This window comes from Varroa jacobsoni, unplaced genomic scaffold (genome assembly GCF_002532875.2).
Source record: "Varroa jacobsoni isolate VJ856 unplaced genomic scaffold, vjacob_1.0 contig03867, whole genome shotgun sequence".
Classification (NCBI taxonomy): domain Eukaryota; kingdom Metazoa; phylum Arthropoda; class Arachnida; order Mesostigmata; family Varroidae; genus Varroa; species Varroa jacobsoni.
Window position 1 is genome coordinate 2928 of NW_019215110.1, and position 23980 is coordinate 26907.

At 40.9% G+C, this 23980-nt stretch overlaps 2 protein-coding genes across 2 annotated transcripts; both read right to left on the reverse strand.

The window, feature by feature from the left end:
• Positions 1-2605: 2605 nt before the first annotated feature.
• On the reverse strand, positions 2606-6960 carry LOC111272927 (uncharacterized). Its single transcript, XM_022854613.2, has 2 exons — positions 6344-6960; positions 2606-4887 (listed from the first exon to the last, which is right to left on the reverse strand). Exon 2 carries the CDS (start codon positions 4867-4869, stop codon positions 3013-3015), a length of 1857 nt encoding a protein of 618 aa, XP_022710348.1. The 5' UTR covers positions 4870-4887; positions 6344-6960; the 3' UTR covers positions 2606-3012.
• A 57-nt stretch (positions 6961-7017) lies between these two features.
• On the reverse strand, positions 7018-22167 carry LOC111272928 (protoheme IX farnesyltransferase, mitochondrial; the record flags this gene model as incomplete). Its single annotated transcript, XM_022854614.2, is given in 3 exon segments — positions 7018-9026; positions 9285-9452; positions 21935-22167. Coding segments are annotated over 3 exon segments (667 nt in total), but the record flags the coding sequence as incomplete, so codon positions are not given.
• Between the last annotated feature and the right edge of the window lie 1813 nt (positions 22168-23980).

The following is a 23980-nucleotide window of genomic DNA, read 5'->3' on the forward strand; positions in this document are numbered from 1 at the left end:
TCAACTCTACGTGAATATATCAATGACGTTACTAGCTACTTCTTATTTACTCCTTAACAACCCGCAATACCACCACATATCACGAACGCACGTCACGTAAAATAATAAATAACCATTTTTTTGGTCTTTACTATTTATCCCGCTCAAAGCAGTTTGTACAAGAAACTATATTAGATACTTTTGCCGACTTTGGTAGGTTCTTCGTTCGTCCTTCGCAGGGCAACTCAACAGACGACAGACCCACAGAGTCATTCATGTTTAGCTGTTATATGAGCTATTAAAGAAGCTTTGCTTTTCGTTTGCACAAATCGTTTACAGGCGTTTACACGTACGTGACAGACCATATATAGAAACTAAGCTAGGGTTTAGTTGTTACTTGAAGGTTTATTTGACCAGATGACTATTTCTTATTTATTAACAGTTATTATTATTTATTATTATTATCGGTTATAAACAGCTAGGACTTGCGTCTGATTTACCCGTCGACTTTACATCGCAAGATGGTGGCTAACTTAAAGCAAAGTGTGCACAGTCGAAACGTTCTGCAAGCTGTCAACGCCGCCAAGACAAGTAGCAGATAAATTTTGCGCCTATTATTGTGGCGGGCGCATTCGTTATGAATTTAAATACTTCTAAGAAGGAAATAGAGTTCGGATACCGCGACGACGAGACTCGCTAGGATCGCCACTAGCACCTGTAAGTGTAAAAACAGCCATGTTATATTACTGTAGAAGATATACTGTAGAAACGTTGGAAGAAGTGAGGTACCAGGTCGGATGTACAGTCAGTATAAGCTTGTTTAACACTTCTTCTAAGACAATATTTCTGATTTGACGGACATTGTACGATTCGTCATGATTTAGTAGAGAAGTGATTCGACATGGAAGATTTCTGAGAATACGGCCAGTCGTTGGACTTAGTAAGAATGTCACATTACATATTGAAGTGTATTGAATTAACCATTAACGAAAAAACAAATACTACGACTAGTACGTTAAGACATGTTCGTGTCATCGTAGGATTGTTTTTGTATTTTACAAGATTTACCTGGGCAGGAATGTTCGGCTCTGGCAAAGAGTATTCAACTGCCTTATAGAAAAAGACAAAAGTTCCTCCGATAGTGACAAGCGTGTTGATCATGGCAATATACTGACGCCGCAGTTGACGCCATCCCTCCGGGCCGTCACTGAGGAGAACATCGGTTAAAACACAACATGAACAAAAATATCTTCAATCATTTTTACAAGCTTGGATTCAGTGGATTCAGAAAGACCTAGATTAATTGCATATTTCCAAAATTACAGAGTAAAGTATACCCATTCGAGTATTAACAATGTGAAGCGAAATCGGGTTTAAAAAAGACTAATAATCATTATCTCCAACCTAGTATTCAATATTAAATGAATTAAAAACCTTCAATGGGCCCATAAATTAATAATACACTGGAGACGGGCTTTATTTTACCCGAAAAAAAAAAACAAAAAAGAATTATCTGTTATAAGAAGCTACATATAAATGAATAACTACCGTACATATAATGATACTCACTCCGAATTGCCACCTTTTTGAGAAATCCTTTCAATCCCAGCCACCATGGAGTCGTACTCCTTATGTTTCAAGCGGGCTCGAAGCACCTGACATCGCTTTTCCAAAGTCTCACTCCGAGGAGGAACGACTATTGACGGTAAAACCAAGCTGCACCCCGACGTCCACTGAAGTAATGAAGTCCCTTCTGCAATTCAGTTCATTTTCAGCTCCATGACTTCGCTGCTAATCGAAATTCTATGCTCACGTGAATGCACAAATGCCTTTATTAAACCATATAAAAATACCTGTAGATTACGAATTCCGATTATTATTGTCATTATCAATACCCTTATGGTTTTTCCAGTAAGTTTTAATGAGTTTAAACGGTATAGGTTGATCCTTCGCGATCAGTCCTCTCATTTGCATCAAGTAGTCAGGCTGTTCTGCCGCATGCTTTGCGATATCGTTTTCACTGCCGTTAATCGCTGCACGAAGTTCTTCAACAAGTTGAGAGTTCAACAGCAAACATGTGCAAGGGGCTGAATACGAATAATTACTCATATTTGTTTTGGCGCAGCGTCTCAACACTACGGGGAGTACGTTTGATTCTGCTGGCACTTGCAGTCAAGAACTGTCTGCACTGCAACGACGAATATAAACAGAAATAAAGGTATGATTAGTTTGAATAGTATGAAAATTAACCTACTATTTCTAGCGAGCTGTCCGAGCTCGTTTACTTAGTTAATGGAAATAAGAAGCCCATATCTAAACAACAGGTATTTGTAAGGATACATTGAATTGGGTGCATACCGTGAAATATATAGCATCAATCCAAAATTTAAGTTGCCACGTGGAGGTTTCTGTATTCTTCCGAACAGAGCACCTCGTACAAATTTTGGACAAAAAAGACATTAGCTAAAGACAACTAAAGGCAACTGCAGCAAGTATCTAAAAGGCATCGCTCTCATGGGCCGGATTTTTGTAACTGGAAATTTTTTACTAATTATGGCATGACAAAGTTTTGTGTTGATATTGAATCATCGTACTGTATATAATGATAAATATGGCAGCAATAAAATTTAATATGAATGTGTATGGTTTATTTACTCATTGATTAGGCGGACGCTAAAGATTTGAATACGTGTTGGATAGACCGGCAAAACTTTTCTGTTCTCAATCTTACAACGATACACGGATGTTTTTATCAGAGGGTTGCTGAAAGATGACGTTTAGGTCTGGCGATGAAATCCATTGTACATGAAAATATTTTTTTTTTACTAAAACAAGTAATGTTTATTGCTGGGTCTACTAGTTTTTTTTTTTTTTTTTTTTATCCCTTACGCCTTCACTGCATGAATATCACAGAGCAGAATCGGTGTATTGAGTACTGCATTAAATATATATTTGTACGCATCACATATACATATACACAGTTACAACGTCCAATTTCAATAATCGCTACTGTATTTAAATTTCGATGTCTCTTCAATCGTAGTCATCAAAATGGTCCATTTCTTCATTTTGTCCCTCGTTGCCCCGATCTTCATGTGGCCCAGCATCGCTTTCATCTTCAGTTCTCACTCGCCACTCGACATCGCCCCATACAGCTCGAATCTCGTCCGAAACCGCAAATCCGCTGTTGGGACCAAGCAACTTCTTATATGTCGCATTTTCCTCGGGTGTCAGTTCCACAGGATGTCGAAGCAGACCCGAGCACGACCAGACAACACCTAATGATGGGGCCACATTCTCACATTTTTCACACACGTCCACGCGGGCTACCAAGGTAACCTCAGAGACCAATACGGTAGAGCCACAAATTAAACATAGTCGTCCGGACTGTGCGGTCAACGAAAGAGTACGACTAGGTCCGTTATACACCCATTTTGGTGAAGGTTCCTTCGTCTCCAAAAACGCAATCGCAGATCGAACCTGTTCTAAATGATTATCGTCCAGAGTAGGCCCATCTAAGCCGTAAGTAAAAGTTACTTCCTTATAGGTGGCATCTGGAGCATGTTCGCCTTCGGGCTCCAGTAGTCGTTGAATTCGTTGTTGAAACCAGTCACCCGAGGTGGTAATCGATATCAAATTGAAGAAGACGCCAGTCTTATCGGTTCCAACACTCTTCTTATAGGGAATTATACAGGAACCAGCGCACGGCTGTTGCAGTCTTTGTAACACGGTCGTGGGTACATCTTCACCATATTGGTCTTTATAGAAGTAAGCTAGATCCATTGGATATCCAAACTGAAGTTGCAATCCGCGCGTTCCGATATTGGGGGCAGGATATGTTGGATCGAGATCGAATATCGTGCTGCGTTCGGATGAACGCACCATAGCTAAAAAGTTGCCATCGACAGTTGTCAGTACCTGAATTCCGAACAACGTCTTTGATCGTGGCACATAATGATTAAATACAGCCATTGGCTGCATCGAATAACGAACATCCCACACTGATAGAGTATCGCTGGCAAGCAAGAACATCTGGTTCACATTGCGTGGGTTTAACTGCGCCGAAAGAAGCAGTTCTTTGGGCAGCAAGTAAGGACAAGTGGCGGGCTCGACCAATTTCGTGGGAGACGCGTTGGTCCGTATGTCCATGTGAGAAAGAGACCCGAAGGAAACAAGTGCAAGGTGCCGTGGATGCGTCCAGAACGAGATGTCCTGAATATCCCTGATACCCGTTGTTTTTCCTGGTGATTCCTGTGATCCCTGTTGGGCGATCTGGTAGGTGACCTCACCATCGACAATATGCACGGTCCCTCGACTAGTAGCAGCTAGTTCACCCTCGATATATGGGCTGGATGTAAACGCATCAATCTTCGGTACATTCATCGTTGCCACCACCTCATCACCACGTAAGACGCTCACACTGTCAGCAGACAGCACAGATACAGTGACCAAGTCCGGGTTAAAATTTTGAACCTTCACAGCGAGGGGATGCTCATGTTGGCTCAGTTTCTCTGGCATCCTATCGCTTGGCTTTCCTGCATCGACTCGATGGGAATATAGCCCTGCCATGGGTCCTCCGTAGAGGATTCTGCCACTGCTTAGTTCGATTCCAGGTTCATAAACTGCAAACGCTAGATGTCTAGAAGTCGACTCTGTTGAAGCAACGTCTAATACGTTCAACGGCCCGGTAGCTGCCAACGTATGTCTATACTGCCTGGATGGGTTGATAGCGAGCGATGGCGTAATGAGAGCGCCGTGTCCTCCGACATCGACGTAGTTGGCGCAATTGTACGGAGTCCTTTTACAGATGTTACCCGGCTTTGTCATACGTTCGAGATCGGTGTGCACCTGACGATTGTGCCACAAGGGGATCACTAACCGGCCTTCCATCAGATCACCGTCGGGAAGCTGCGGAAAACATCAACTCTATGCATTGAACAGTCGTTTAAGCAAGTCTCTATCTGAAAATTTATTTAGCAATTGGTTTATGCAGGGTGACCAAATAAGTCCCATAAGCCTATGGAAAAAAAACGTTTGATTTGAAGCTTTTAAAAATAGTATTCAGTTACATTAATTTTTTAAAACCGTAATGCATTTGTGTGTGTAACCGCAAAATAAAGGGAAAGAAACACAACGCAGGATGTGGCTTTAAAAATAGATATATTAGTTTCTCTTTTGTTTTGAAAGGTATATTTCCGCACGAATATATCAATATATATATTCGTACTGTGCATAGTATTATGTGTTTGAACCATAAATGTGTCATTGTTTAAATTAGATATATGTATTTAGAAGAATTCATCGTTTACGGTAATGGACTCTACTATTCAACAATAAACAAAAGTAATAGCTTTTTTTATCAATGTCATTTAAAAAAGTGCTAGATATATAGAACTTTTCTAGCACAAACGTTTTCTTTTTTCCGCATGCAATTTAGACAGTATTAGTACAACTTGTAAAAGAAAACAGCACTACACAATCTCATTTGAACGGGCGCTCTAAACATACCTAATAATTTCACTGTCTACCAGGATGTAAATATCCACTTTCTAAAGAAATGGTCTGAATTTCATCTCCGGTTCTAATGCCGTTGAGTATTGCTTCAGACGGTTGGCTTTCAGCTCAAAACAAACAGTGTGTCCGTGCCCAATTCCTAACTCAGACCGTTTAATCATTAGATATCTCTAAGAATGGTAGGCGTTACTGGTGCCTCATCATGGAGACCAAGATCCACTGCCTAATTAACGACGACCAGCAGGTCGAAATTGTTTAAATTACTGTTTTTTGCTTCGCATTTTTACTTATTTTTTGTCAGCAATTATACGAAATCATCTCTTTTTACTCATCTGGGGATTTCTTTATAGACCTATAGCTCTTAACCTTAAAAATAAAACCGTACTTTTCCTTTATCCCTTATTTTTATTATTACTATTGCCTTTTAATATTTTTTGCTAACAGTAAGATTAATGAATCAGACCAAATTATGGCATTTTGATTGTAGTGGCCTTTCTTGCGCAACAAAATGGTGTTCTATTTGTCGGACATTCTTCGGACTTCACTGATGTAGTACTTTATAACGATGACTTCAGAGCTTCGCATTGCGTGGTGTCGCATAAGTAACAAACGCCTTTTAAGCCCTTATTGTACGAAACTCTTTCCTAATGAAAATATACGCACTGTCAAGATCAACAGATATCACAAATATAACAGAACGGAGAAGTGTTGTACGCAAATGAAAAAAATCGGCTGAACCAAGCATACAAATTTGCGTTTCATTTTTCGACACCTGCGCTATGAGCACGGCGTAAGCGGTCCATAAATCCTCATAATAAGAATTATTGCATACTTCATTATGTATACTCACCCTCACTTGACTAAACTGAGATTATTGCGTAAAAGTTAAAGGTCTATATTTGACGAACACTAGCTAAAATGTACACTTCGAAATGTTTAGTGATCCTGAATAAACACAAGTTTTTTCATTCTCGTTTAAATCTATCACGGGACCACCGGCTCTGTTCTATTCGAAGAGGAGCTGAAACGAATGAACGTATTCTTGTTCACGAAAGACTTAGACTCGGGCGATCCGACTGTGAGAAGCCTGCAGTATTAGGTAGTTCCAGTAATCCCACTTACCATATAATTATACACACTTGCAATTAGTGACCGCTATTTTTTCCAGGCAGGCGTTTAGCCGCCCAAGCTATCACGCCAACGACAGTAACACACAGTTGAGAGGGCAAAAAAAAATCCGAGTTTTATATCTGGCGCTACTGCTAAGCATTTCCTTAGGTGGCTAAACTCTGCTAACACGAAAAGGTACATATCTGTGCAAAATTATAAACCCAGACCGCTATGTGTCCCAAAGTTCAGTAGGAAAACGTAGTAGTTCAATAGAGATATGTAAACAAACGTTATAATACATGCATAGGTACATCCTGCAATATCTCATGAACAGTTGAGAAACGATGGTAGGGTAGTTGTCCACACTTCGTTACGTTTATAAGATCGAGCTAAATCTAAAATTAAAATAAGAGATTTAATTGTTTAAGCTCCTTGGTTGCAGTTTATTCAGGAGGTCACAAAGCGTGCATATATAATGACAGCGATCATGAATGATAATTGTGATTCTATTATTATGAATAACCCAATAATGAAACATACTATATTCGCTATCTAAAATGGGATAGTCGATCCGTAGTATTGAAAATTAATGAAATAGTTGACATGACTACGGCCAATGACGAGTATATCAAAGGTAAAGTGCGAATGACATATCTACGATCTAAAAGAGCTTCTGTAATGTATATGCATACATGTATATTTAGCTCAGTGATATAAACTGATCATATACAACAGGCTTAGATAGTGGCATCGAGATATTTCTAGCCTTCGTCATATAACACTTATTTTTTGTATTATATAATAATTTCTGAAAACATGTTGTTACTAAATGGTGTTGTACCTTGTTATATGTTTTTAAAAGAAAGGTTAGATTAATTCTCCGCCGACAATATTGATACTTATTTTGGTCACTCAAATAAGCAGTCGCTTATTTCTACAATTCAGTATCTCGTTAATGAATTGTAACTTACTTCGCGATACGAACTCTTCTAATTGCTGCAAAGGCGTTTGGCGAACGACTCACACATAGCATTTTTCGCAGCTGTATGCGACACTTTATTGTTGTAACTATCTACGATATAAGGCATTTGCTGAGTTTATTTACAAGCCATGAAATCAGCAGACACAGTACAAGATTAATTTATATTTATTATATATGTGTATATTTTAACAACCTATAAAAGCCAGCATTGATGACACTATGTCATATTTATCTTAACCGAAAATTACCTGGGTAGAGTGCTAAATAAGCCCAGTTATTTACTGAACGCTGTGATCCATTATTGGTAAATACCAACAAGATCTTCATATTTCTTCGTATATCACACTAGCTTCATTAGAAGCTTGACAATGGCCGGAACATAACAGAACAAAAGATACAGACTGCTCACCATTACTCACTGCAAACAAATAAAGACAAACGCCTTGCCTTGAATGAAACGTAAGACAGGAAAAAGGTTATCATGAAAAAGTTCTGCTTAGGCAAACTTTCTTACAAAAGTCGTCGTAAAATTGGTTTTCGTATGCCCGTAAAACCGTGAAATATGTTTCTTGACGAATTGCCGCGTTTAAATATAGTAATATTGACAGGCTCTTACAGTCAGTGCCACAGTGGCGCTAAAGATAGTTGGTGTTCGTCAACTTGCATGGGACTCATCAAAAGGTTTCCAAATTCCGGTCTAACGCTATTCGGACTTTCTTTACTTTTACTCGTACAGAAGAAATGTTATTCATTTATCTTTTTTGTGTGTAATAGATGTTAAAGCGTACATTAAACCGATTTAAGCGTATCTGTAGTAACAACGCTGGAGCCGCTTCGTGCATCTCGCTCAGGTCATCATCAAATCGGCCGAACTCTAATTGTCTTCCATAAGTGATTTGGTTGGTTGTACATTGGTCTAGCGTCCAAACAGATCATTTGTAGAGGGCATTTGACGTTGGGGTCCAATGCACTACTTGCTTGATTGTTGCTGGGCTGAACATCAGACTCAGACCAATAAGAAGTAACCGGTGAAAAAGCTTTAAAGTTGTTCCATTTGAAGGTTCGTTCTTCAAAAGAACTTTTCCGCTGGCGGCGAATTATCCATCGTAGGAAACATTAAACTTATAACCTTACTTAACTAAGATTTAAGATATAGGTACTCTGGATCGTGATTTTCATAAAATGGCCGCCGCCAAGGGCAGATTGAGCGATTTTTTATCGGTCGTTGCTTCAGTTTCTGTGTGTTTTTTGCTTAAGATCATAAAAAAAACAAGGGCGGGAAGATGTGCTAGACTGAGTCGAAAAAGCTTCCGCGAACTTTGGCTGTCGGCCTTCTCGTAGAACTTGTACGAGCACCATACAAGGTACAGGTTAAGGGGCAAAGTAGTTGCCGTAAATGTCCACGTCACCACATCCGTGAGCGGAGACGCCAGACAAATAGCTGCGCAAAGCGAGTAAAGCGAACAAGCGACATTAGAGACAATGAACTGGTTATTAATATTACAATTATAAACACTCTGTTTTCTCAAAGTAAAGAATCGACACTGTGACCTGAAGCGAAATCGTGGTGCTATTTTGATATGTGCGTACTATATAATTACCTCATTATAAACGTACGAACGAAAGAATTTCTATTAGAGGATGTTTATTAAAGAAATAGATTTTAGTTTGTAGGAGAAGATCGTCAAAGCTCTATTACCTGTTATAGCTACTGAATGTCGAAGGGCAACTCTTCGACAAAGATCAGGATCTGTAACCGACATCATGCGATATCCCGCTCTCGAGTAATCCGGTCGTAGGTTCCACGACAGCGCATTGAAGTGCGGAAACTGCCATGAATATAGCAAGACGCCGAGTAACAGCGCGCCTGGAATACGATCGGTATTTATACGAATGATTATGCATACAGCAGTATAATGTGAAAGACGAAACAAATAAGACACATCAACCCGGAATCACCGTCTAGCACAACGAATGCCGAATTCATATTAGTACATTACGCATTTACGACAAAACGGAAACTAATAGAAATCTACTAGAATATAAAGGTCTTTTTCGAATTCATTAGTCGAAAGAACACTTTTTTTCTTTATTCGAAAAACTGCAGTATAAGAACGCATTAATTTGCATGTGCCCAACCAAATCAGAATCGGAGGCCTTCTAGTTGTAAATCCCTGAGCCTACCGCCTTCTCCATGCCACCGCAAACTCGAACTATCAAAGTGTTATTCCACTTTGACCGCTCGGCGCAAGCCATTCCCGTCATGGCTTGGAGACACTTTTTAGGCAAACCGCAGTACGATCAAGGTGAACCTAAAATTTCAATTCATCTAAAAGCAGCTGCAGCGGAGTCGCTGTTGTTCAGGTTGCAGCATCGCGAGAAAGGCTGACATCCTTTGTTCTTTTCTCGATATCTTTGTGAAGGGACAGCGGTCACCTGGCTGCCTACCAAACTTAATAATATCTAGTGAGGAGGTCTTCGAGGTGCAGATAGTTTATTCAATGCCTAGGCGTCTCAAACAATGCTTAACAGCAGTACCAAGTATAAGACTCGAAATATTAATCTATGCCCTTTTCTTGGTAGCAGTTTTCCTTATGTAAAATTTAATTACGCGTGACGCTTCGCAGTTTATGATACCATTTTGCTATTTTTCGACAATAACAATCCACGTTCCATCCTATACGATATGTTCCCGTGATAGTGTACTAGCCTAAAGCAATGCTCATTTACTATTTAACTTAGGTAGAAAACAACGATTTATTACTCAACTGTTTCCCAATATCTCAGGACTTCTAAGCTCAACATTAGCCCCGGCACCCGGCTGTTATTATCTAATGAGATTCATTAACTCGAACATTACGTGAGTTACGTTGCCAGTCTATTTCCTTCGTCTACGCTACCGATTGCTTTTTGTCTTTTCACGCTTTATTATCGCCAAACGCAATGCCCGCGTTAGAGGGGCTGGGGCTTCGACATGGGCAATAAACCATTGTGATCACGAATAAGACACGCGCACTCACGAAAAAACAAGTAGGCCTTACAAGCATATTAATTGTAACGTTTCCTTTGAAGTCGCAGTCACGATCTCCACCTTGAGAACTAATACCTCTCGTCTCGATGCTGCCACGTAAAACAAAGGGTGGCATCCCGAAACGGACGGGTTTGCGGGAACCTCACTATTTCTCCACTTGAATGGCTACCGCTTTTTGCCAATTCAAGTAGAACAACAACATAGAGACAACCATGTTCAAAGAGCGATTATCGCAATAAATCAAGCAAGCAGACCCCAGACCAAATGTCGTCGTACCAACAGACTTTTAGCATCGACAACTATTATATAATGCGATACAAAACGCTAAGTAAGAACAGCGATAATAGCCAGGAGAAGTAACACAACCGAAGTAACTGAAAGAAAAAATGCGGAAAAAGCAGAATCTTAATGATAACTAACTTAAAATGCATGAATCGGTCAAGGGATTCCTGCGAAAACGCGAAACTGCACTTACTGCCAAGACTACGGGCAGCTGCACTATCTATACATATCAGCGCATGAATTATTATGAAAACGAGGCCAAAACGATTAATAATGTTAGACTCGAACTGTTGGCCATTCCGTGCTTGTTCAGCGGTTTGGGGTGGGGGTGGGGGGTAATCATGTCACTTGTGTGGCATATGTTCAAAAGAATCCATAAATGGAAGATAGTCGTGTTTTTCCGTTACAATAGTTGCTAATCATATGAGTAAAACAACGAAAGATAACTGCATTGTAGTATAGAGGGCGCCTAGATTCGTTGATGATCAGTTCAATACAACAATAGTTTGTGTTCGTTTCTAATGTGTATGTCTAACAGTACTGACCAATCGATAATGATCTTCGTTAAATATTTCTTCAGCAACACCTACCCTCACCAACATTAAGCGCATTCATTTCAGCCCTAGAGACGCTTCAACACTTTTCGGTTTTCCCCACACCAAAGCTATCCTTTCTCATCATTGATCCTGTTTCACGTTCATTTCTCTTCGTGTAGATCAACTCCATGACGGGGTCCGATTTTAAACCAACGAACGCCGCTGATATAACGAGAACATGCGTGTTACCTGGCGAAGTTCTAAGGCAGCCTAGCCATGAATAGGTGTTGCCAGCTTGTGTTTCGTTTGTCGCGCAAGCCGTCCCGTTACACGGACATTGTATCTTATATCATCTTCAACGTTGCTCGCGAGCGCTCATAAATAGTCATTCAGATGGGAGCCCCTCTCAACAGAAAAATCTATTTGTTATGTAGCATTTGATTTGTCGGTTTTTTTTTTGTCGAAGTTTTGTTAGTCAAGCTAGGCAACAGAATAGGATTCAGCTCTACAATTTTATATTTTTGATGTAAGAAAATTTATCTGTTGTATGAAGTGGACCATTTCGCTATGTTAGCATTAGATAATAATAGTTAGCTCGCGCGTAGCTTTCCGATTACGCGGAACGACTTATCACTGTGGTAACGCTTGCTTTTTGCCCCTATGTAAATTCACTTTTCGACTACAGAGATCTGATTCTTATGAAATAGTCGCCTGGCAATATATCAGCACCTAGTCCGAAAGCAGCTTCAACTAGGAAGGCTCTAAATGGAATCATTTGTTAGCTTGGATGTTGTTCATTGGCTGCATAATCAGACTTCATTATAACAGTCTCGAAGGCTGAGATATTACATACGGCCTAAGCAAGAAAGCTATATGAGAGAAAATGATAGTCTGGATGAGGCCATCTATACCTTTATGGACATCGCGGGACTTCTAATAATACATATTTTAATAATGCATTTTGAAATACGTTTCAAGTGGGACCCACGTAAAACGTCCCATTACTGTGCTAGTAAATCTATTCCCATTGAGAGAAAGGTTAAAATGTATATGTACATGCATGTGTAAACGCTTAAAGACTGCAGAGACGCATTGAGCTTTTTAGTGTCGAATACGAGTGTTTCAAGGGAAAACATGATAGATTTTTAAATGATAAGTTGCTCACATTAACATAGTTACAGTACTTAAAGGAAATTTTCTTGTACAAACGAACTTACATGCGGAAGTGATATGTTGATATACCATAATCATCTAAAATCAGTTGGCTTTGAAACCAGACCGTCTATTTTTCCACCCGAAACGAATTGAAACTTATTTAGTTTTAGATGAAAATGCTATGTATAGTCACTTCGATAATAACAATATTACCGTCTTTGCAAACAACGAAAACAAGCCAATCTATGCCTATTAGAGAGTGTCATGTCAATGTCACAATCGTAAATAGGCACTAACGCGAACGGCGTTCACGATGACTTTGTGTTGTAATAAATACACGTTATTCTTACTGTGGTGCCTAGCATAGGAAATGCCAGTCGTAAATTAAGGCACTGACACTAGCAGCAGATGCTAGGCTAAGAGAAACACACTGAAAGGTCGCCACTGACCTACAGAAGGAAACCAACGGTAGAGTGGTCAAGGGATTTGGTAGGGATTAATTGGCGTCCATTTTACTGCCTACCGCAGCAAAGATACGGTTCGATAAATAGGAGTGGCATGAAACACTGGACAGGCTAGCTACGATCAGCTCGCCTAGGCTTTAACCACCAATCTAACCTATTATCAAGGTTATAGCAAAATCGACAGGTAAAAAACTGGCGCAAAAACAACGTCTTACCCCGACTTAACAAGGCAGATTACGACCAATACAACGACGTAGCGACATTATAATGCGATGAAAGGTCGCCGAAAATGTCTCGCCGCTTAGAAAGGAACTGCAGTCGCATGGTTTGAGTTGACGATTTCAAAAGCAGTGACCAAATAATTTAGCGGTATATTTAAACAGTACCATTTACGCCGTTTTATAGCCGTCCTCTACTTGAGGATGGACTTGTGATCCATTAAAATTCCAACAATGGCATGCAGTTCTTTATGTGTCTCTATATGGCCGATACGTCCTTCGTATATATATTGAGCATATGACGGACATATCATATATATGTTTGTGTGTGCATGTGGGTGCGCTAAGACAAAATTAGCCACGGAAAGCACCTATATAGTGATGAAGATCATTCGAATAGTAGAAACCATTTGGCCCTCTCACAGATTATTGAGGACTGCCGTAAAAGCTGAAAATACTGAATCAATAAGGAAGAACATTTTCGTAAAAAACTTATGGAATATCACACTAATAAACAGAATATCAGAGATTAGCCGATCCCAATCGACAACGCGGAATTTGCCTGCATTTTCATGACCTGAAAGCAGTCTATTAATATTGATGTAATTAGTTCGTACCAGAATCGCTGAAGCCTAAAATTGATTGAAAGAGCTAGTCGGCGTCGAGGCAAATATTTACCTCTGTTCTTGACAAGTAACTTACTGGCAGTAGAAAGCATTTCAAGGACATATATCGTCGGCGTTAGAAGTTAGGTAAAACTAAACGTGGTAGAATTGCCAATTGCTTCAAAAATTAGCATAGGCAATAAATTACTGTCTATACTTTTCCATTATAGTTTGTCTGAAAATTGCTTTGCTTAGCGGACAGCCAACAGCGCAATCTGGACTCATTGAGCTGAGCATGCATAATAAGTATGGAACCTTTATTCGTTTGTCTCGTCTTTTTTTTAGTTAGTCCTAACCATGAAATTGTACATTTATTGTCTGTTCAAATGATGAATACTATTATTTTTTACTATATATGCTGTTATGTCTCAGTTTCGTTAAGGAGACACTTTCCAGGCATCCCACATGACAACAAGGGCTTTATCTTCAACCCCATACCCCCATGGCCTTACTAAGCTTTTGTTGGGCTTAATAGCCGTTTTGTTTCACACACATTCGCATTGTAAATGTACTAGCTTTCGAATCGCGATGCTGACGAATCAACCTATGAACTTCCTACAAATAACATAACGACCATGTACATGGTGAATTCTCGTATGCTGGCATCGTTATTCCGGCTATATGCAGGAAGGGCGAATATTGCTTGGCAAATTTTCTGCGGCAAAGCATCCCCGGTCGAAACATTACTGGTAGATCAGTAGGCATCGTCAGAAAGCGAAGTTTTTGGATATTAGAAAATTGGAATGATAAGGTCACTACCGATTTCTTTAGTAGTCATCATCGGTAGTTCGCCTTGCTGGCTTTAGCGTACAACGAAGCAAAGCTCTTTTAAGGCGGATGCATCGACTAGTAACTGCATCGCCACCGTGGCCTTAAGAACGATACTTCAGAGAAGTGAAGTTAGCTCTCGGAAATTGCACGGCGTAGTGTTTACGGACAGAGAATTTTGGTTGGTACCAAGGAAAAGGGTAGTACAGATCTTGTGTATGAACGTTTTTTGCACTCATTTTAATGGCATTAATTTATGACAGTGTAGCGGAAAAATTAGTCTGAAGACTAGTTTACGTGCTAGTGACCGTGACAAGGGCATCATCAGCCATCACAGGAGCATCTTCAATCGCTCACTCGGACACAATCGTCATAAAACGTGAACGACGCCGACGATGAACGCGTACGGTTTCCAACATGGGCGCAGACAAAGTCAACAGCGCTAGCAACAGCCGCGTTAGCAGACTCAAATTCCCCGATGTTTACATCACATAAATATCCTTTTACGTCGTGTCTGCTGCCGTAACCGTGTGCACGTACCTGAATCTGCGGCTAGGGCTGCTACTGAAGCTGGCGCCGCCACTGTGGTAACTTCTACTGCTGCTTATGACGTCAGAGCCACCCTCTCGGCAGGGCCTGCTTCCCTTTCACTGTTTCGAGGTCTTCTATTTGCATTTGTGGTCCCATTTTAAGTCCAGATAACAATCCAGTATTTGTATGTATGTGTGCGAATAAGAAACAAGTTTTATTGCATAATGCTTCGTCACGCATAGCAGTCGTCACCGATCACCAGCGGAGACTGCTTACGTAATAAACTGTCACCGCAGTAAAAGTTGTACAAATATAATGTTGCAGTTATTGTTCTGGTAGTAATAGTGCCGAGGATCGAGCTATACTGTTTCTGTTAGCGTATAGCTGGCTACCATAGGAGGCTGGCCGTAACCACCGCCGGTGCTGACTTTGTTGAGTTTTTCCTCGATACGCTCCTAAACTGACGATAACCCGTGCAGGACAACATTTGCCAGGCATAGATAGAAGCAACCGTCGGTAGCACAACGGACAACTGCACGATAAGCCTAATACTGCACTAAGCTTAGAAAAACCTGAAAAAATTCTGGAAATATGAATTTGTAAAAGAACTAGCTGCGGCTCAAAAGTCACACAATTTTCACAACAAGAGAGTTCCGTTAAAGACCTAAAAGAAAGAGTTAAAATGATTTAACGAGCAATGGTTGTGTTCGTACGTTGAGGCATTTTAGTTATAATATAGGTTAGATGGTAGATGTAGTGATAGGTTAGTCATATGGTAAGTATTACTCATGTCAAAATATGGTTATATGGTTGGTTGTACTGTACCGCAGTATCGAGAACAACACATGCAACCGAATTGCTTTCCCGTCGTATGTTTTTCAGCCCTCAGGGACAATTTTTCCATAGCGATTTTTCTAGTGAATGCACTATGTATCACAGTTGTTTTTTGCTCAACTAGTCAAGCCATCATTAAGTTATTCTCCGTCCACTGTATAGGCTAATAAAGGCAGGAAAATAATCGATCTGATAAAGAGTAACAGCAATAAGGGGGCATCCAGTGATGCGAATGCAACATCGTCAGATCAGTGATGGCTGTCTGTAGTATGCCAGCCTTAATAACAAGAGGAACTATGAGCACGCACTGTAGTAGTTGGTGCGAAGTCTCACGTAGGGGCACTGCGACTCCTCGGAGGAAGCAGTCAAAGCGGTAAGCTTATGTAATCGCTGCTGGTGCGGCACGCCGTTTCATCAACAATATTAATTGCAATTGAAGTCAATGCAATTATCTGTTTACCTGACCAAGCACGCAAACACACTTCATTATATTTATACGTCTGTATATCTGTGTGTGTATAAGAGCTTGATGCTTACAAAAATTGCTTAAGTTAACAGATAGGCAGGACAGCAGAGCATCGTTCCACCGTTCCAGGTATCATCTAATAGATGACAATCAAGGAAACGAATTTGCTTGAGTTTTTGACGGGGAGCTCAAGGTGTAATAGGTTGCAGTACGTGTCCCCGTGATAAATTAGTAGGCACAGCCTATTTGTCTGCTAATCCTAGGAACATATTGTGATCTAGGTTTGAACCTGGGCATAGCCACACCTCAATTTGTTACCACTTTTTTGCATCAAATACCCCTCGACGGAACAAGTCGTTTGAACCTATTATTAAGTACTACTCGGAAAGCAAAAACTACTTGAATTACAGACTATCAGATCGCACCGAGGCATGTTTATACCCAGATGTAAGTTTCTCACTTATCGTATTCCAACTTTCTTTTTGGCTTAAGCTTTTCGCTGTGATTGCAGCGAAACACGTCACTAGATTGTTAAAACAATCGCAAACCCATAAAATACCCCACTGACCATTAGAATTAAACCAAAATATTGGCAATAGTAATAATAATAACCTATGATATCACTATGTTTGACAGTTAATCGTACTGTGTAATAACTGTCGAGTGGTCGAGTGCTTCAAGGAAAGTTGTGTATACAATTGAAAGTTGCGTAGGAGTATTCCTGAAAAGAATCATTGTTGATGTCCAGACAAAAATTTATTCTCAAAGTGGAGAATAAGGAACAAAACTTTACTGATAACGACGGTGGGCTAAGAAAACCATTAGAAATGTTTCGTTTCCCAGTTCTATCGAGATTCTACACCACTATCTAACACTTTGCAAAGGTGATCATAGGTAACTACTACTTCCCTGTTAAGTGGATGTCAGTGGTTAACGATACAGCTGTTGCCATCAGGACGCAAATACACAGGGCGATTCTGAGGGTTCCGCCGGGCAGCCAAGGTCGCCGATTGAACTAGGATTGAGATATCAACCAGCTAACCTCACTGCCAAGTCAGAGGGACCTCGAAATATTTTCCTTTTTATCTTCGGCAAAGATCGTCACAATCTCGCTACCCATAGAGCATCACAGCGAGTCATCTACTTCGATCAACAGTCTCACATCCCCAAATAAGCGAAAATCGCGAAGACGCACAAGGTTCATTCAAACATGACTAATTGAACTAGGGTCACAGAACATGCTCGATGCCGCTAATACAGACCAGCTTTTGTGTACACTTCAGCAGAAACATACATTTTACTTGAAGAACGATCTTCGTTAAAGAGTTGTCATTGAAAGAACATACTGTATAGATTATGGAAACTTCGTAGGGTCATTTGTTAATTCATAGACCACTCAAGAAGTGTTTCTTTTAGCTAGAGCTGCACGTTCTTTTACACACTCACAATGGACCACAAAATCAGAGGATTTTTTGTCATTTCGAATGCGTTGAGGGGATACGCTCAGGCCAATGGTTTAATCCAGAAGAATAAATAACGAGAGAACAGCCATCAGAAAACGCATTGCAGACGAAGACCCGCTTATCCTGTGTCCATCTCGGAACGTAGTGTGTAGCGGTCCGCATATTGATCTACGAATCTTAAGGCAATAGGGCGCAATCTCATTCAAAGCTTTTCCTTTGTTCAAAGCTTTCCGCAGTCTGAATTTTAAAATTTAGAGAGGACTTTTTCAGGTCCGTGCTACGATCAAACAAGGTCTTGCATCATATTGCCAGCGTTCCGCGCTGATCAATCGATGAAAGCTCGAAAGAATCCTTACATTCGTTCGCATTCATATTGAGAGCGTTACTACGTTCATCGTGCGCTATTTTATGCTCGATCTATTTGTTCCATTCTAAAAAAACTTCAGAACCCTTAATCATTCGGAACTAATGATGGTAAGGGGTAGGATGGCTCGCAATTCGCGATTCGCAGCTTCGGCATCTTACATACGTTTCCTGAGCAAGACTTGTTCGCGCGAAAGGCCAGGTGCTTCCAAGCCTTCATTCACACTCGAATTTCCGACTGAATCTCAAGCAGACCAGCCATCAATTCCTGACGCTTGCAATCTTTGTCGATACGCAAACGTCCGCCACTCACTATCGTAGCTATTCGAGACGATTCCGCTGGCTTCGGTACGCGCTAACAGCGTTTACGCTCTAGCTAGCCATCCAGCTACAGAAGCTAGTGCCCAACACTAGTGCGTTATACCCAGCAGCAAGCGTAGTCACAACGGCCAAGTTTTATCGGCCAGCGGCAGCGACGCCTGCTCTTGCTCCTCCGTCAGCGAGTTCACCGGCTCCTTCTTTCCGAGCGCTACAGAGTCCCTTTCAGTCTCTGCGAAACTCCACCCTCTGGCTTGTAATGGCTGTTGCTGCTGCTGTAGTTGCCTACGTACCCTTGCTCACTAACTAGCAATGCCATTAGCGGTGCGCCGAGGCGGTCACAGCCGCGTCATCTCACGATACGTCGCTTGCGCTGAACACACTGACTGCATTGACGCTTCAACGTTGCCCTAACGCTACTCTGGAGCTGCGCTCGCCGAGGGACGCGTCGCTTGCACGGGGCGAAAGTAGCCCTAGTCGGTCAGTATCGCCGAAGCGTCGTTCGATGGATATGCATGTGGGCAAGTTTTGTCATAGACAAAGACCGAAGCTTCTGCTGTAACTGGCCTTAAGGTTGCCAGGCTACCCTGTTGTCTATCGGGCCGTTTAGAGAATGCATGAAGCATTCGGGCTTGTCATCGCAGATACCTGAACATTACTCAAAGGATGATGCAGTTCAAATAGTTGTTTGTTTTGTTTTTATATTAAATAAGCTAGAGCCCAACAAGTAATAAAAATATTGCTGTGCTTTTATGCTACGTTGGCTGTATCAGACATTAAATTGCTTTATTACTTGTCCCGTGTGTTGTAAAACACTCTGCGCATACAGGTACTGACATTAATGGAAACCATGACACTTTAGCATGATCCAGATAAGCTGTCAATGATACCCGGATCTTACTCAGTCTTTTAATATTCGTCGAACTCGTTGCATTGAATGATCAGCGAACGGACATACCAAAGCGTGACAGTACACCCATTACTATAGCCATTGCTTGCGTAGCATTCATTGCAGAAAACTATTCCCAGATTGCCAACATACCCTGACTAATCGTGTAAACCCATCCCGACTGGAAGAACAAACCAGATTCTTTGGTCACCACTAGAACAAGTCGACAACGCCGAACACATCAGTAGATCTAGCGAAACGACAGAGGAAACGCAAAGCTTCGGCTGTTGTTACTTTGCCCATTGACGCTGCTGCCGCTGCCATTGTTGTTATTGTTGTTTCATCGCGGCAGACATCCTTCATCGTCCCACGTTAACGGGGCGGGCTTGTTTGCTATTCGCCGCTGGTTCGACACCGGCGCCATGATAAACTCCCTCAGCCGACTCCACAGAAAACGGCAGTAAGCGCGAAACGTGTTGAGAATGGCTGCTGTTGTTTGTTGGGAACATGGCCGCTTGCGCGGGTTTATATCAACACAAGCAATAATAACAACGACAACACGACAACTGCTGTCCAGCCGTGACTGAGTGAGAGCAGGCAGTAAAAGTTGTTTAATGGTGGCAAATGATAGGGCTTTCAAGAAAGATTTTTGCTGTTATGCAAAGTCTGTCAGCCATATGCCATGACTTTTTCGCTGCTAGCAACAGACAAAGACTACTGCTGCTGCTGCTGCTGACACGGGGAATGGGATGGGATACGATTGTTGGTGCGTCATGTCGTAAGAATGATTGGAAAAGGGTAGGGAAAATTTTCATCATTTCTTAACATCTGTTGGGCGACAATACTACGTGACTATGTATAAAAAGTGCACAAAATCGACTTTATGGTAATACTTGATATTATGGTTAAATTCCAAAAAAAAAATTAATTAATTAAAAAAAAATTAAAAGGTTCTCCTAGTTTTCAATATTTATTCGTCAATACACATCACACGGTAGCAGAGGTGATGCATGTTTTAGTTGAATAGCCATCCGTAAACAGGCGATAAAGAGCGACCTATTTACTCGTCTATCAGTACGTTACTAACACCTTTTTCCATGAATAGCGCCTCAAGGTACATTTTTTGATCCTTCCACAAGCTCGCGCGGCAGTTCACCAGTGAGCTGTCGACGAAATGGCATTCTCGTGCGCATGACTCTTACGCGTTCGCATTTTTGATAGCAGCTATAATTTTTACGATTACTCCCTCACTTACAAGACTCTGTAGGTGTGCTTACAGATAGACGATTCGGTTCCATTGACGATTCATTTTCACTACGGTTTCCCTTCATTTCCTTTACACGTTGAGCAAATAATACGAGACGTATTTATCAAAAGAAGATTCGGGTCTGTTCTGATTAACAGCCTCGTCCAGTACAATCTAGATAAACGATAGAAGCTTTGAGTCACGGGCTTGTCACATTTCAAAACAACAATATATATATAAAGGCCACTAGTACATTTTGTGCAATGTTCGTCTTGCCCGCTTTTATTAAAGATCTGTCATTAAACAGGCTTCCCGCGAAAACGATAAGGCGCTTTTCAATTAACATATTTAAGATTTTCTGACCATTCCCTGACTCATAGGCATTCTCGTACAGTAATAATTGTACACAATCGCTATGGTAACACAAGTAAACCGCCAAATTTGAAACACTACAAAGTTTCCGGTGCTTTTTCTGTCTTCGACAGGAAAGGCACAAGTCATACCGCATGCTCTGCTAGGACGTTTAGGACAACAAAGCTGACAACAGACCTCGTTTCAATTATTGTCAAATATCGTTCAAATGTTGAGAAGTCTCGTATCAATTATTGAGCGGTGTAATTTATCCGCCAGAGCCTTTCGCCTTCAGACGATAGCTTTCTTAAAAGAATATTTAAGACACAAATGAGCATTTGTTACAACCCATGAAACAGCATTTTTGCAAATCGCAACCAGATTAACATTACATATATAATGTAATATGCTAAAAAATCAGTTTTATATGTAGCAGCAACAACAACTTACCACATCAGTAGAATGATATCAATAATGTATCTTTCGTCTGTCATATTTAGTTCCACCCCCCAAATGGAATCCCGGTATACCATATGCCTTCACCGAGCTTCAAGCTCATAAGCTTGAAATTAACAATTAATGGTAAACAATATTTATGCCCGATAAATCGACATCAGTACTACAGCCCATGTTCTGAAATACTGGCTCAACTTACTGCTTACTTGTTCAAGCTTGACGGTCGAAATGTCCCCCCTAAGTTAGCGGCTGAACTATGCGGCGGCCGCTATGGCGTTTACTATAGTTATTAATATCGAGGTCCACTACGCACCTGCATCCAGCGTCCCTGTAGCAGCTGTCCATCCCATTACCGGAGGGATTGCTCCAACAACACTTCCCACCCACGTGTTGACAATATGCCTTCGCTTGAGTGGTGTGTACATTGACGTGTATAGAAACAGGTTAAGGGCGCCAAGGCCTGCGGTCCATGCGCCGCACCCTAGGTAGAGGGTGGTAATTCCGGCGCAACCCGATACAACTGCAAAGGTCACGGCGCCTAGGGGACTGAAATGAAAAAACAAGCGATAAAAAATTAAACTGATCATTTTTTGCATTCGGTAATTACCGTTATTTTACAGTGTTAACATGCTAATATCGAAGCTGCGTAAGTTAGCTAGTAGAAGCAAGTATTGTTCCAACGTATGCAAAATAGTACTTTATTCACAGATATGTTATTTGAATTATAGACCTAGAAGCCATTTTCGTTTTCTATCATAGACGTTCATATAGTTAATACGCAGGGTGTCTCTTTTGAAATCCTCCTGTAACGTGAACTCAGCTAATAATTTCTTATGCAGATTATAAGCGGCCCATGCTCGAATCCACGGCCCTATTGAGCCCATCTACATTGTAGAAATCTTAGATCAATATCTATTCAGACCTTGCTGTCCATAGCATCGAAAATTTAGCTGACTCCAAAAGTTTCATCGTGTTTGTTTCATACAAAATTTATTTTGTTGACGAATTAAGAAACTTGTTAATAACTACAACTTTTATACACTTTGATATAGAACGGAAAAGTTTTTTTTATGTAAATAAATTTCGTTTAAAACATCATATCTACTGTACAATATTAGAATGAATCTCCAATCCAACATACGGCCCACAATCGCAATGCCTATTTAGCCCCTTAAATTTTCCTCTACCAACGAACTCAAAAGGACAATATATTTCATTGAATACCTCCTTCACACTTGGGCTTCGAGAACAAGCCAAGCGAATCCTACAATTCTCCCTGTAGGATAAATATCGAGCAGAAGTCACTCCCTTCTAGTCGTTTTTGCATTCGCACAGCTTTCCCGTGGTCACACGCCTCGTGCAGTTTTTCTACTATTGCCGTAACTACATGGTTTTCATCAGTGGTGCTATACAGAATCGAATGTAACATGTCACGGGTATGATTGATACAAACTTTCCAATATTCGAAGAAAAAAGACAAAAGCAATACAGTCTTAATTTTTTCAACCGAACAACCATTAGACGCCATTTTAAGCGGCCTATCTCAGCGATGAGGCCTGTTATTTTCTTCTACTGTTCCTGACGCCGCACTGCATAAAAACTCAAAGATATCTGTCCATACTTTTATGCCCTACGTCACAGCCCCTATTATTACCTGTTAGTGGCTTTTTCTGCTGTTTCGCGCCATAGTGTCGCCGATGCTCTGTGTGTCTTGGAGACTGTTTGAAAGATCGGTGATGGCACGATTGAGGTAATTGACTTTAAATGCGTGGACATTGAACTCTGCAGACGTCGTATATAGAATTGTAACTCTGGTAGCTAAAAGACAAGCAAATATCCCTTCATAGCTGATTTGTTATTAGACGGACCATGATCGCGTTTTCAAGAACTACTACGTCAATTGCGGTGTGGCCATACGGCGGATACGGTTACAATGGAGCAAGCGCGCACTAACTATGCAGCAAGATCTCAATATTGGTTCACGTTGGATAAAAAAATAAACTCTCCACATTAATTCCTCACCACCGGCTCTTTGTATCACAGCTCATTGGAGTGGGTTCCATCCCATCGGTGCTAATGGGAGATGATTCGGCTGTTGAAATGTCTCTCGGAGAGACCTGTTCTGTCAGTCAGGCATGAGTAAGAACACCTTTCTCTGTGGCGCGCGTATTATGGACGGCGGTGATGAATAAGCAATGAATTACCAGAAACAACTGAAAAAGTATCTTCTTTCCAGGTTTCATGGATTCATACCGTCTTTTCTTCCTTTATTTTTAAGGTAGCTCATTATATTGAATTGTATCCGGCACGATGAGTAACGACGGGTGAAAAGCTACATGAATGGAGAAATAAAGCTTTG

What these genes read in the sequence shown, in the direction of transcription:
- LOC111272927 (XM_022854613.2), bottom strand. Translation starts at nt 4,869, where the DNA reads ATGGAAGGCCGGTTAGTGATCCCCTTGTGGCACAATCGTCAGGTGCAC.